The 12,901-nt window shown below is 50.1% G+C and overlaps 1 protein-coding gene across 4 annotated transcripts in view; it reads left to right on the top strand.

Annotated features, from left to right (window-relative positions):
* kctd9 (potassium channel tetramerization domain containing 9) overlaps positions 1–12,674 on the top strand; it is a 15,782-nt gene extending 3,108 nt beyond the window's left edge. Inside the window, exons 3-12 of one of the 4 annotated variants that reach the window (XM_033013726.1) lie at positions 414–457; positions 1,717–1,813; positions 3,981–4,039; positions 5,405–5,533; positions 5,856–5,923; positions 6,768–6,863; positions 8,227–8,379; positions 9,490–9,595; positions 11,133–11,266; positions 12,155–12,674. In XM_033013726.1, coding sequence (XP_032869617.1) covers positions 414–457; positions 1,717–1,813; positions 3,981–4,039; positions 5,405–5,533; positions 5,856–5,923; positions 6,768–6,863; positions 8,227–8,379; positions 9,490–9,595; positions 11,133–11,266; positions 12,155–12,271 — 1,003 coding nt within the window. In that variant the 3' untranslated portion in view covers positions 12,272–12,674. Of the gene's footprint in view, positions 1–413; positions 458–1,716; positions 1,814–3,980; positions 4,040–5,401; positions 5,534–5,855; positions 5,924–6,767; positions 6,864–8,226; positions 8,380–9,489; positions 9,596–11,132; positions 11,267–12,154 lie in introns of all 4 variants that reach the window. The other 3 variants (XM_033013724.1, XM_033013727.1, XM_033013725.1) reach the window with 3 other exon arrangements.
* Positions 12,675–12,901: the final 227 nt, after the last annotated feature.

Here is a 12,901-nt window from a genome sequence, read left to right as displayed (position 1 = left end):
GAAATACAACGTGGAAAGAGGCCCTTCGGCCCACCGAGTCTGCGCTGACTAGCAATCCCATAGGCGAGTTCTAACCTACACTCTTGGGGCAATGATCAGAAGCCAATTAACCTACAAACCTGTACGTCTTTGGAATGTGGGACGAAACCGGAGCACCCGGAGAAAACCCACGCAGGTCAGGGTGAAAACATATAACCTCCGTACAGAAAACACCCGTAGTCAGGATCGAACCTGGGTCCCTGATGTTGTGAGGCAGCAACTCTACCACTGCGCCACCGTGCCGCCCACTGTGGTTGATGTGGAAGACCAAGGGCCAGATGGTCAAATTCTTGGCCCAAGGTTTAAGGCAAGCTGAGTTATTGAACACGTTAGTTGCTGTGCTGGTAATCTATTTATTTCTCCTTTTTGATCAGAGATGACGATGTACTGTATGTGTCTGAAGGGGAGCCCTTTGTAGGTGAGTGAATCTGTGCAGTGAAGAGTAATAGAAACATAGACAATAGTTACAGGAGTAGGCCATTCGGCCCTTCGAGCCTGCACCATTCGCCATTCAATATGATCATGGCTGATCATCTAACTCAGTATCCTGTACCTGCCTTCTCTCCATACCCCCTGATCCCTTTAGCCACAAGGGCTACATCTAACTCCCTCTTAAATATAGCCAATGAACTGGCCTCAAAATGATACGCTGGTCCCGACCACTGTTGCCGAAGGGCCCCGGCCTGAAACGTCACCTATCCATGTTCTCCACAGATGCTGCCTGACCCACTGAGTTACTCCTGCACTCTGTGAAACGTCACCTATCCATGTTCTCCACAGATGCTGCCTGACCCGCTGAGTTACTCCAGCACTCTGTGTCTAGCGCCCGTCAGGCGTATCGTGACTGAGGTCATGAGAAAATGGAGATTTAATTTGTTTATTGTGGGGGGGTGTTTGTTGCCGATCTCTCGATACCTTGGTGTCCGGAGGCCACTTCTCCTCACCATGTGGCTGCTCTCCTGGTAGTTTATGCCGTGCTGTCCCACCCATCACCAGCGACCAGCGATAGACATATAGGCTTGTCAGGTAGCGAGTGAACTCATTTGTCCAGTTGGGGACGATGTATAATTTGGACACTTGGACTATCTTTAATCAGACTTTACTGGACTTAATCTTGCACTAAATGTTATTCCCTTTATCCTGTATCTGTACACTGTGGGTGGCTTGATTGTAATCATGTACAGTCTTTCTGCTGACTGGTTAGCAGGCAGCAACAAAAAGCTTTTCACTGTACCTCGGTACACGTGACATATACAGGGCTGGAGCATCTTCTTGCTTCTACCATGGATGTCATTTTCAACGGGGGCCACGGACTTGGTTAGGGAGAAACATGGAGACATGTTTTAGTTTAGTTTAGTTTAGAGACACGGCACGGAAACAGGCCCTTCGGCCCACCGAGTCCACGCCGACCAGCGATCCCCGCACACTAACACTACCCTACACACACTAGGGACAATTTACACTTATACCAAGCCAATGAACCTACAAACCTGTACGTTTTTGTAGTGTGGGAGGAAACGAAGATCTCGGGGAAAACGCACGCAGGTCCCGGGGAGAACGTGCAAACTCCGTACAGACAGCACCCGTAGTTGGGTTTGAGCCCGTATCTCTGGCGCTGTGAGGCAGCAACTCTACCCGCTGCGCCACCGTGTTTACATTGTTTTTATCCCCTGGCAGATCCTGAGGCGGACGGGGAGAGGATTGTGGACAAGTCAGCGATGTGTACGGACTGGATAACACTAAACGTTGGTGGGCAGTACTTCACCACCACACGGTAAGGCAGGCTGCGGTGCTGGGGCTTGTGTGGGTGTTGGCTGGTGTTGATGGCCGGGCTGGTAGAGGCTTGTACAGTCTGTGGGGGGGTGTTGTCCGGCCGCTGGTGCTGCTGCCTCTGTATCAGCTGCTGAGCTTTCTGCAATTTCTCGATCGCTTCAACTAATGCTTGTTGCTATTAAAGCCTGATGATCAACGAGGCTTAAAATATCTGGAACAGTTAGTGATTTTTTCCCCCTCTGAAAACTTCTTTATATAAAAACTTATACAAAACTTCTTTATACCAAACCTTCTTTATATAAAGTGTTGGAGTAACTCAGTGGGTCACGCATCATCCTTAGAGAACATGGATAGGTAATGTTTTGGGTCAGGGCCTTTCTTCAGAAGTTTGAAGGGTCCCGACCCAAAACATCGCCTATCCATGTTCTCCACGGATGCTGCCTGACCCGCTGAGTTACTCCAGCACTCTGTGAAACGTCACCTATCCATGTTCTCCACAGATGCTGCCTGACCCGCTGAGTTACTCCAGCACTCTGTGAAACGTCACCTATCCATGTTCTCCACAGATACTGCCTGACCCGCTGAGTTACTCCAGCACTCTGAAACATCACCTATCCATGTTCTCCACAGATGCTGCCTGACCCGCTGAGTTACTCCAGCACTCTGTGAAACGTCACCTATCCATGTTCTCCACAGATGCTGCCTGACCCGCTGAGTTACTCCAGCACTCTGTGAAACGTCACCTATCCATGTTCTCCACAGATACTGCCTGACCCGCTGAGTTACTCCAGCACTCTGAAACATCACCTATCCATGTTCTCCACAGATGCTGCCTGACCCGCTGAGTTACTCCAGCACTCTGTGAAACGTCACCTATCCATGTTCTCCACAGATGCTGCCTGACCCGCTGAGTTACTCCAGCACTCTGTGAAACGTCACCTATCCATGTTCTCCACAGATACTGCCTGACCCGCTGAGTTACTCCAGCACTCTGAAACATCACCTATCCATGTTCTCCACAGATGCTGCCTGACCCGCTGAGTTACTCCAGCACTCTGTGAAACGTCACCTATACAGCTGTTATCAGTCCTATCAACAACTAGAGAGCAGTCCTGAGCTACAATCTACCTCATTGGGGACCTCGGATTATCTTTGATCAGACTTTACTGGAAGGCATATTATCTGAATGGTGTCAGATTAGCAAAAGGGGAGGTTCAACGAAACCTGGGTGTGCTTGTACATCAGTCACTGAAAGTAGGCATGCAGATACAGCAGGCAGTGAAGAAAGCGAATGGCATGTTGGCCTTCATTGTGAGAGGATTTGAGTTTAGGATCAAGGAGGTCCTATTGCAGTTGTACAGGGCCCGGGTGAGACCGCACTTGGAGTATTGTGTGCAGTTTTCATTTCCTAATTTGAGGAAGGACATTCTTGCTATTGAGGGAGTGCAGCGTAGGTTCACCAGGTTAATTCCCTGTATGGCGAGACTGACATATGATGAAATAATGGGTCGACTGGGCTTGTATTCACTGGAATTTAGAAAGATGAGAGGGGATCTTATAGAAACATATAAAAATCTTAAAGGATTGAACAGGCTAGATGGAGGATAAATGGTCCTGATGTTGGGGGAGTCCAGAACCAGGGGTCACAGTTTAAGAATAAGGGATGGGCCATTTAGGATTGAGATGAGGAAAGACCTTTTCACCCAGAGAGTTGTGAATCTGTGGAATTCTCTGCCACAGAAGGCAGCGGAGGCCAATTCACTGGATGTTTTCAAGAGAGTTAGATTTAGCTCTTGGGGCTAAAGGAATCAAGGGATATGGGGAGAAGGCAGGTGCGGGATACTGATTGGGGATGATCAGCCACGATCATATTGAATGGCGATGTTGGCTCGAAGAGCCTACTGCTGCACCTATTGTCTTTGGGTTCATTTAAATGGTTTTCTCTCCCAAAGACTAAAAAGTAGTTTTGTTCACTCAAGTCACAAGGTCATAATCATCAGAGCAGAATGAGGCCATTCAGGCCATCAAGTCTACCCCGCCATTCAATCACGGCTGATCTATCTCTCCCTCCTAACCCCATTCTCCCCATAACCCCTGACACCCGTACTAATCAAGAGTCTGCTTTAAACCTTGTCTAACCGTGACATTCACCCCCTTGTCATCCCCAGGAGCACTTTAGTGAACAAGGAGCCGGAGAGCATGCTCGCCCACATGTTCCGGGATAAAAGTGAGTATCCCCGCCCGCTGCCGTTGTGGAGGGGATGTGGTGGAGATGGCTGCCGCTGTGTGGGGTGGACAGTGTGTGGTGGCCTGTAGCAGGAGGCTGGGTCTGTCACTGCCACCTCACTGTGGCCAGCTGGTGTTGGCTGCTTGTTGCCCCGCGGCTGCTGCTGTGTGGGGTAGACAGTGTGTGGTGGCCTGTAGCAAGAGGCTGGGTCTGTCACTGCCAGCTCCCTGTGGCCAGCTGGTGTTGGCTGCTTGTTGACTCTCGGCTGCTGCTGTGTGTGGTGGACAGTGTGTGGTGTGTGTGGTGGCCTGTAGCAGGAGGCTGGGTCTGTCACTGCCACCTCTCTATGGCCAGCTGGTGTTGGCGGCATGTTGACCTGAGGCTGCTGCTGTGTGGGGTGGACAGTGGGCTGGGTCTGTCACTGCCAGCTCCCTGTGGCCAGCTCCCTGTGGCCAGCTCCCTGTGGCCAGCTCCCTGTGGCCAGCTCCCTGTGGCCAGCTCCCTGTGGCCAGCTCCCTGTGGCCAGCTGGTGTTGGCTGCTTGTTGCCCCGCGGCTGCTGCTGTGTGTGGTGGACAGTGTGTGGTGTGTGTGGTGGCCTGTAGCAAGAGGCTGGGTCTGTCACTGCCACCTCTCTATGGCCAGCTGGTGTTGGCTGCTTGTTGCCCCGCGGCTGCTGCTGTGGGGGCTGCTGATGTAGTGGACCAGGAGGACGCACAGTGTGTGGCTGTGGAGGGAGGTACGGGGCATTAGGGGACAGTGATGCCTCCTTCACTTCAGATTATTGGTGTAAACGTGGCGGAGAGCTTAGTGTGAGAAGCCCAGGGACATCCTGTGCAAACCGTAACATTAATCAAACACTAGTTGGTATATATTCTGTTTAACTTGGAAATAAAATTATATTGGCAAATAAAGGTGCAGAGTTGGAGTAACCCAGCGAGTGGGTCAGGCGGCATCTCTGGAGAGTATGGATGGGTGACGCTAGAGGCCCGGGTTCGATCCCGACTACGGGAGCTGTCTGTACGGAGTTTGTACGTTCTCCCCGTGACCTGTGTGGGCTCTGGTTTCCTCCCACAGTCTAAAGAAGTGCAGGGATGTAGGTTAATTGGCTTCTGTAAGTTGTAGATTGTTCCCAGTGAGTGGGTTAGTGCTAGAGTATGGGGTGATTGTTGGTTGGCAGGGACTCGGTGGGCCAAAGGGCCTGTTTCCATGCTGTATCACTAAACCAAACGATACTGACACACCGGTGAGGAGAAGGTTATTAGCCCAGAAATCAGAATGACCAAGAAGTGTAGGCATCACAAACGTTGCTGGTGAGCTGAACTTCTCCCTCTTCCTCCTGTATCTCGTCCCCTCTCCTGGAGTAGGTTCCTGGGGTAATAAGAAGGATCACCGTGGAGGCTTCCTCATCGACCGAAGCCCAGAGTACTTCATGCCCATCCTCAACTACCTGCGACACGGCCAACTCATCGTCAACAAAGGCCTCAACTTACTAGGTAGGTTCAGACTTTGTCTGAAGAAGGGTCTCGACTCGAAACGTCGCCCATTCCTTCTCTCCAGAGATGCTGCCTGCCTGTCCCGCTGAGTTACTCCGGCATTTTGTGTCTATCTAAAGATTTAACATCGCTGCTTCTCACCTTTGTCGGGTTGAGAATTCTATAGATTCTCTTGCCCTCAGTGCCAGTCCCGTCGGCAGGAACGTCGACAGTGAATCCGGCCGGCACCATCCGTGTGGAAAGCTTTGACCGGTGGCCGACAGAGGGCTTGGCTAAAGGATCTGCTGCTGAAACTAATGCAAACACACCTCCACTCTTGCAGGAGTTCTCGAGGAGGCAAAGTTCTTCGGCATAGACTCTCTCATCGAACAGTTGGAACAATTAATTAAGGTAACGATTCAACTAAATGTTTTTGATCTTCACAGTAAATAACATATCTAGTTTCTGCTGGTGATTGGGCTAAAGACATCGCCCAGGGTTCAGGACCTTGTTCTGACCTCCCACTACTCATGTACCTTGATGTGTATTCCTGTGCTGCAGGGGCCTGGTGTCCACTGGTGTCCTTGTGAGCATGTGTGTGTCTGCATTCCGTGAACACGCATGTGTGTGTACTCATGCTAACCTGGTGTTGTATGTATGAGCCTGGCTTACCCTGTGTTCTGGTAAGCCTGTGAGCACATGTGTGGAAGAAAGTCCACTGGGATTGGTGCACGTATGTATGCTGTGTGTGCGTGCTCATTAGAGCTGGTGTGTGTGTCACTGTGCGCATGTATGTATGTTGCGTGTGTGTTCTCGTGCATGTGCACGCGTGTGTGCGCGTGTATGTATGTCACTTTGTCCGTGTGTTTGTGCGCGCATGTGTGCGAGTGCATGTGTGTGTGTGTGTCACTGTGTGTTCATGTAGGTATGTCACTGTGTGTCATTCTGTGTGTTTGCACATGTGTGTGAGTGCGTGCGCGTGTGTGTGTGTGTGAGTACGTATGACCCCAGGAATGGTGCTGAAGCAAATACTCGCCCTGTTGGTCTGGACAGGGTGAACGCAGGGTCCAACAAGAAGCTTTCTCCCAAAGCTAAGCACAGCTTGAAGATGCAGCATGAGAATGGCTGTGAGACTGTCCAGTGTGTCTGGCACTGGGCACTGTACTTAACAGACAGTAACCTTATCGAAAGGAAGAGCAACACTAAACAGCAGCATTGTGCCATGACTTGTAATGTTATTACCTCTTCCATTTAGAATTCGTTACCAGCTGAAGACCACTCTCCCATCTCCCGGAAGGAGTTTGTCCGATTTCTATTAGCAACACCAACAAAGTCGGAACTTCGATGTCAGGTGATTGTGAGGAGGTTTCTCTACAGTGCTGCACGCTCGTCATATGTGAACCAACTCACATTCCTGGGATCAACCTTGTAAACCTCCACTGGACCCTCTCCAGCTCCAGCACATCCCTCCTCAGATATGGTGACCACGGGGAGAACGTACAAACTCGAAGGTAGACAAAAGTGCTGGAGAAACTCAGCGGGTGCAGCAGCATCTATGTGGAGCGAAGGAAATAGGCGACGTTTCGGGCCGAAACCCGGAAGGAAATAGGCGACATTTCGGGTCGAAACCCGGAAGGGTTTCGTCCCGAAACGTTGCCTATTTCCTTCGCTCCATAGATGCTGCCGCACCCGCTGAGTTTCTCCAGCACTTTTGTCTACCTTCGATTTTCCAGCATCTGCAGTTCCTTCTTAAACCCCTCACAGACAACACCCCTACGTAGTCAGGATGGAACCCGGGTCTCTGGCACTGTGAGGCAGCAGCTCTACCCGCTGCGCAACAATGCGGGCCCTGGTTGTATGTCTAACCAGGTTGGTCACCGGGTCAATCGTGCAGCCAGTGTTGAACCAGATCATTGGTGCTAGTGGCGACTGGAGCTGGAAATTATCTACATACAGTATAGGAAGCAACTGCAGGTGTAAGAAAGAACTGCAGATGCTGGTAAAATCGAAGGCAGGCACAAAATGCTGGAGTAACTCAGCGGGTGAGGCAGCGTCTATGGAGAGAAGGAATGGGCGATGTTTCGGGTTGAGACCCTTTTTCAGACAAGGTCCGAAGATGCTGCCTCACCCGCTGAGTTACTCCAGCATTTTGTTTCTGCCAAGGAAGTGCAGATGCCGGTTTAAACCAAAGATAATGAGGGCATGGAAGGAGAACTGATTCTGAAGAAGGGTCTCGACCCAAAACGTCCCCCATTCCTTCTCCACAGATGCTGCCTGTCCCACTGAGTTACTCCAGCACTCTGTGAAACGTCACCTATTCCTTCTCTCCAGAGATGCTGCCTGACCCGCTGAGTTACTCCAGCACTCTGTGAAACGTCACCTATCCATGTTCTCCACAGATGCTGCCTGACCCTCTGAGTTACTCCAGCACTCTGTGAAACGTCACCTATCCATGTTCTCCACAGATGCTGCCTGACCCGCTGAGTTACTCCAGCACTCTGTGAAACGTCACCTATCCATGTTCTCCACAGATGCTGCCTGACCCGCTGAGTTACTCCAGCACTCTGTGTCTATCTTTGGAAATGATCTAGAGTCAGAATGTAGTTGGGTAAATATTTGAAAGTGTGTGAGAGCAGGGGAGTGGGATTTGGTTCTTCCATGGGGGGGGCCCCTCCTGCACCCCACGATGTAACTTGGAATATTTTACCCCCAAGCAGGGTCTGAACTTCCGAGGGACCGACCTGTCCCGACTGGACCTGCGCTACATCAACTTTAAGATGGCCAATCTGAGCAACTGCAACCTTAGCCACGCTAACCTGTGCAGCTCGAACCTGGAGCGGGCTGACCTGTCCGGAGCTATCGTAGACGTAAGTGCCACTGGCTTCCCTCCCACTGAGTTAATCCACCTCCTCCCACCAGCAGCCGCATTACACCCTTCGTGCAATGTGTAACGATGCCATTAGTGATGATGGATGTGTACAATACCTGTGTGGCGAGTTCATTCAGCACCAGGCCCTTCAGCCCATTGCATCCGTGCTAGCCATGCATTTACCGAATGAATCTAAGCTCTCCCCTACATATCCATGTGCCTATCTAAAAGCCTCTTTAACACCACTATCATACCTGCTTCCACCACCAACCCCTGGCAGTGCGTTCCAGGCACCCACTATCATCTGTAAATAAAAAACTTGCCCGGCACTTCTCCTTTAATCTTTGCAGCTCACATCTTAAAGCTCTCTTGTATTTGACATTTCCACCCTGGATGAATGGTTCTATATCCTGTCTACGCCTCATGGTTCTATCGAGTCTCCTCTCAACCTCTGATACTCCAAACAAACCAATCCAGGTTTGTCCAACTTAAACCCATGTCCTCTGGGTCTTGACTTCCCCGACTCTGGGTAAATCACTGCACATTCACCCGATCTACTCTCCTCACCATCTTCAAATCCCCCCTCATTGTCCTGCGCACCAAGGAATAAAGTCCTAGCCGGCCCTGCAAGTCCTGGCAACATCCTGGTAAATCTTCTCTGCATCTTTCCCAGCTGAACAGCATCATTCCTGCAGCAGGGCGACCAAAACTGAAGATGATACACACACCAGCCTGGTGCACCACTGTAGCATCATGTCCCAACCTCTATACTCCTACTGCCAATATTCACCCCAAAATCGTTCATGTACTCGGTAGCCAATGCTCATTGAATGCGTCATTTAGAGCTTTGACCCTACAAATTATGGACTAATAGTTATGGAATAATGAGTCAGATGTAGCTAACGGAATCAAGGGGAGAAGGCAGGAACGGGGTACTGATTGGGGATGATCAGCCATGATCATATTGAATGGCGGTGCTGGCTCGAAGGGCCGAATGGCCTCCTCCTGCACCTACGTTTCTATGATATTGAGGGCCACCAACCAGTTGGAGCAGGGAGCTGTCTGTGCTGTTGAGTTGCTATGTTGACCGTGATCTCTGCTGCGATAGGGTGCCAACCTGCAGGGCGTGAAGATGCTGTGCTCCAATGCAGAGGGAGCCTCACTGAAGGGCTGCAACTTCGAGGATCCTTCTGGACTCAAGGCCAATCTGGAAGGTGAGTCAAGCATCTTACAACCTCTGGTAGGGTATTCTTTGCGGGATTCAATATGAAAATGGAGAGGTTTGCCTGAGCCTTTTCCTCAGTGTGGAGAATATCAAATGCCGTGGGGGGTAAAGATGACGGGTAATGTTTAAAGGACACTTGTGAGGTTGTGTGTTTTTACGTAGAGTTTTCGATGCCAGGAACTGATCAGCCATGATCACATTGAATGGCGGTGCTGGCTCGAAGGGCCAAATGGCCTACTCCTGCACCTATTGTCTATTGATGCTTTGACTTGCGATATTTTGACTTTACGATGGTTTTATTGGAATGTAACCCCATCGTAGGTCGAGGAGCAGCTGTATTAGCTACAGGGAGAGGTGGGACAGACTTAGTGTTTAAGAAGGAACTGCAGATGCTGGAAAATCGAAGGTACACAAAAATGCTGGAGAAACTCAGCGGGTGCAGCAGCATCTATGGAGCGAAGGAAACCCGGAAGGGTTTCGGCCCGAAACGTTGCCTATTTCCTTCAGTCTGAAGAAGGGGTTCGGGCCGAAACGTTGCCTATTTCCTTCGCTCCATAGATGCTGCTGCATCCGCTGAGTTTCTCCAGCATTTTTGTCTACCTTGGGACTGCCTTAGATTGTTTTCTCTGGAACGCCAAAGGTTGTGGTAGAAGCTGATAGAAGTATATACATTTATAAGAGACACGGATAAGGATAACTGAACCTTTTTCTCAGGATGTAAACATCGATTATCAGAGGGCGCAGCTTTAAGGTGAGAGGGGAAAAGTTTAAAGGAGACCAGACCAAGCGTGGACTCGTTGGGTACCCCCTCCCCCATGCATTATTCCCCCAGTACTACACACTTATACACCACGCTGGATGTTACAATGGCCATCCCAGCCCGGCAATCCTCCCCCAACTGTGCAGAGAGCAAAGGGGGACACGGTGTGGGGGGGGGGGGGGGGGGGGGGGCACCCTAGTTTTAGAATCCTCTGCCCAGCAGAGAAGCCTGCGTTTGTTTATTTGTTTGTTTGTACATTCGTTCTGGTTAATAATAATAATAATAATAAATTTTATTTATGGGCGCCTTTCAAGAGTCTCAAGGACACCGTACAAAAATTGAGCATGTAGAGGAAAAACATGTAAGGGGAATGAAATAAATAGTAGAGACATGACTAGTAGACAAAGTAAAGACAGAATTCAATACAAAACACAGTATGAGGCAATTAATGCACAGATGAAAAGGGACGGGGACGTGGGGCTAAGGATAGGCAGAGGTGAAGAGATGGGTCTTGAGGCGGGACTGGAAGATGGAAAAGGAAAAGGAAGATGGAAAAGATGGTTAAGGCTCTGGGCCCACAGTCGCTTGCCTTTTTCTTTTTTTTCATTTATAATTTAATTTTAATTGCATGTTTTCGGGTATCTTGTTGTGTGTCGTGACTGTCGGCAGACCAATTTCCCTCCGGGAATGAATAAAGTTCTATGGTATGGTATTATTGGCCAGGCGGGCAGGAAAAAGTGACCACTGTTATGTGTGCGTGTGCCAGGTGCCAACCTGAAGGGAGTGGACATGGAGGGAAGTCAGATGACGGGCATCAACCTGCGAGTGGCCACACTGAAGAATGCCAAGCTGAAGAACTGCAACCTGCGGGGGGCCACGCTAGCCGGGACTGACCTAGAGGTGAGCAGAGACAACGTCCCACCCACTGGCCTTCCTTGACGATTATTACCCACCATCGCACTGCCTTAAAGTGGCAAGTGTTGGCACAGAAAGAATAGTGAAAGGCTTGGGTAGAGTGGATGTTTCCATTGTCTATGTTTCTGTCCCACTGTGTGGACCCCCGACACCGTTTCTGTCCCACTGTGCGGACCCCCGACACCGATCACTGATGGGTCCAGTTGCCAAAACATCAGCATTTGTAAACAGATTATCGGAGTTATCCTGCAGACTTTCAGAAGCTAATGCTTAAAGCTCATTTAAACATTGCGTAAATGTAAAATACTTAATTACACCAAATGAAAGGCCTGAAAGGCAATCAAAATAAGTCCACAATATGCTTGCTCTTTTGAGTCGGTGCAGTATAGCACAGAAACAGGCCCTTCAGCCCATCGTATAGGTGCTGTGCAAGTTGGCATATTGGGCGAGTCTCATTTTGAGTTCAGTTTATTGTCACGTGTACCGAGGTACAGTGCCTGCATTTGGCCCAGAGCCCTCCAAACCCTTTCTATTTAAAACTTCCATGCATAGTCATACATTCAGCCTGCCAAATCCATGCTAGCCCTTTAGACCAATCCCACCTTATATTCCTATCAGCTTCCACCCTAGACTCTGCCTCTCACCAACATACTCAGGATAATTTACCCACCAACCCACATGCCTTTTGTATGTTGGAGGAAACCAGAGCATGCAACAACATGCAAACTCCCCACAGACAGTAATGGTGTAGGGGGGAACCTTGTGCACCTTCATTGTAAGGCGGTGTTTGGGATCTCCAGACAGTACTTTAGCTTGTGAAAGCCTCTTGCCTGTCGAACCGTTTGTTAACACTAAATACTTGATGTTTTACAGAATTGTGACCTCTCCGGCTGTGACCTACAAGAGGCCAATCTCCGTGGCTCCAATGTGAAAGGAGCCATCTTCGAAGAGATGCTGACCCCCCTGCACATGTCCCAGAGCGTGAGATAAGTGGGAAGGAGGGGGGAGAGCGCTCTCCCTAGCCCAACCCGCCTGCCGCTGTTAAACAGCTCAACCCAGTGTTGAGCGGACTGATGCCAAGTATAGCTTCTCCCCGCCGCCTTTGTGCTTCAACAGGGGACCGCTCGCTCCAAACTAGAGTGGACCAGACTGTGCCTGCCTACCTACCCTGCTGCACAACAGCAACCTAGTCACTCACCCTATGTTTCATGGCCGGCTGCCACTGCCCTACACTCAGGTCTGTGGGGCAAATGTTTATAGATATGTATGAATATATTAGCTCACTCACACACACACTCTCTTACACACACGCACACTCACACACACACTCACTCACTCACACACTCACTCAAACGCACACACACACACTTACACACACACTCATGGACACACGTGCATGCACGCACACACACGTGCACTCACACGCCAACACACACGCACACACACTCAAACGCACGCACACACACTCAAACGCACGCATGCACTCACGCCAACACACATGCACGCTTTCACATACACTCTTACACATTCACACACACGTACACACCCTCTTGCACACACTCACACACCCTCACACCCGCATCAAGGCCGAGGTGCACACTTGAGTCTGTTCTACCTCTT

The sequence above is a fragment of the Amblyraja radiata genome, chromosome 39, assembly GCF_010909765.2.
Source record: "Amblyraja radiata isolate CabotCenter1 chromosome 39, sAmbRad1.1.pri, whole genome shotgun sequence".
Classification (NCBI taxonomy): domain Eukaryota; kingdom Metazoa; phylum Chordata; class Chondrichthyes; order Rajiformes; family Rajidae; genus Amblyraja; species Amblyraja radiata.
Note: the sequence above shows the minus strand (reverse complement) of the source record. Positions and strands in the feature narration are given on the sequence as shown.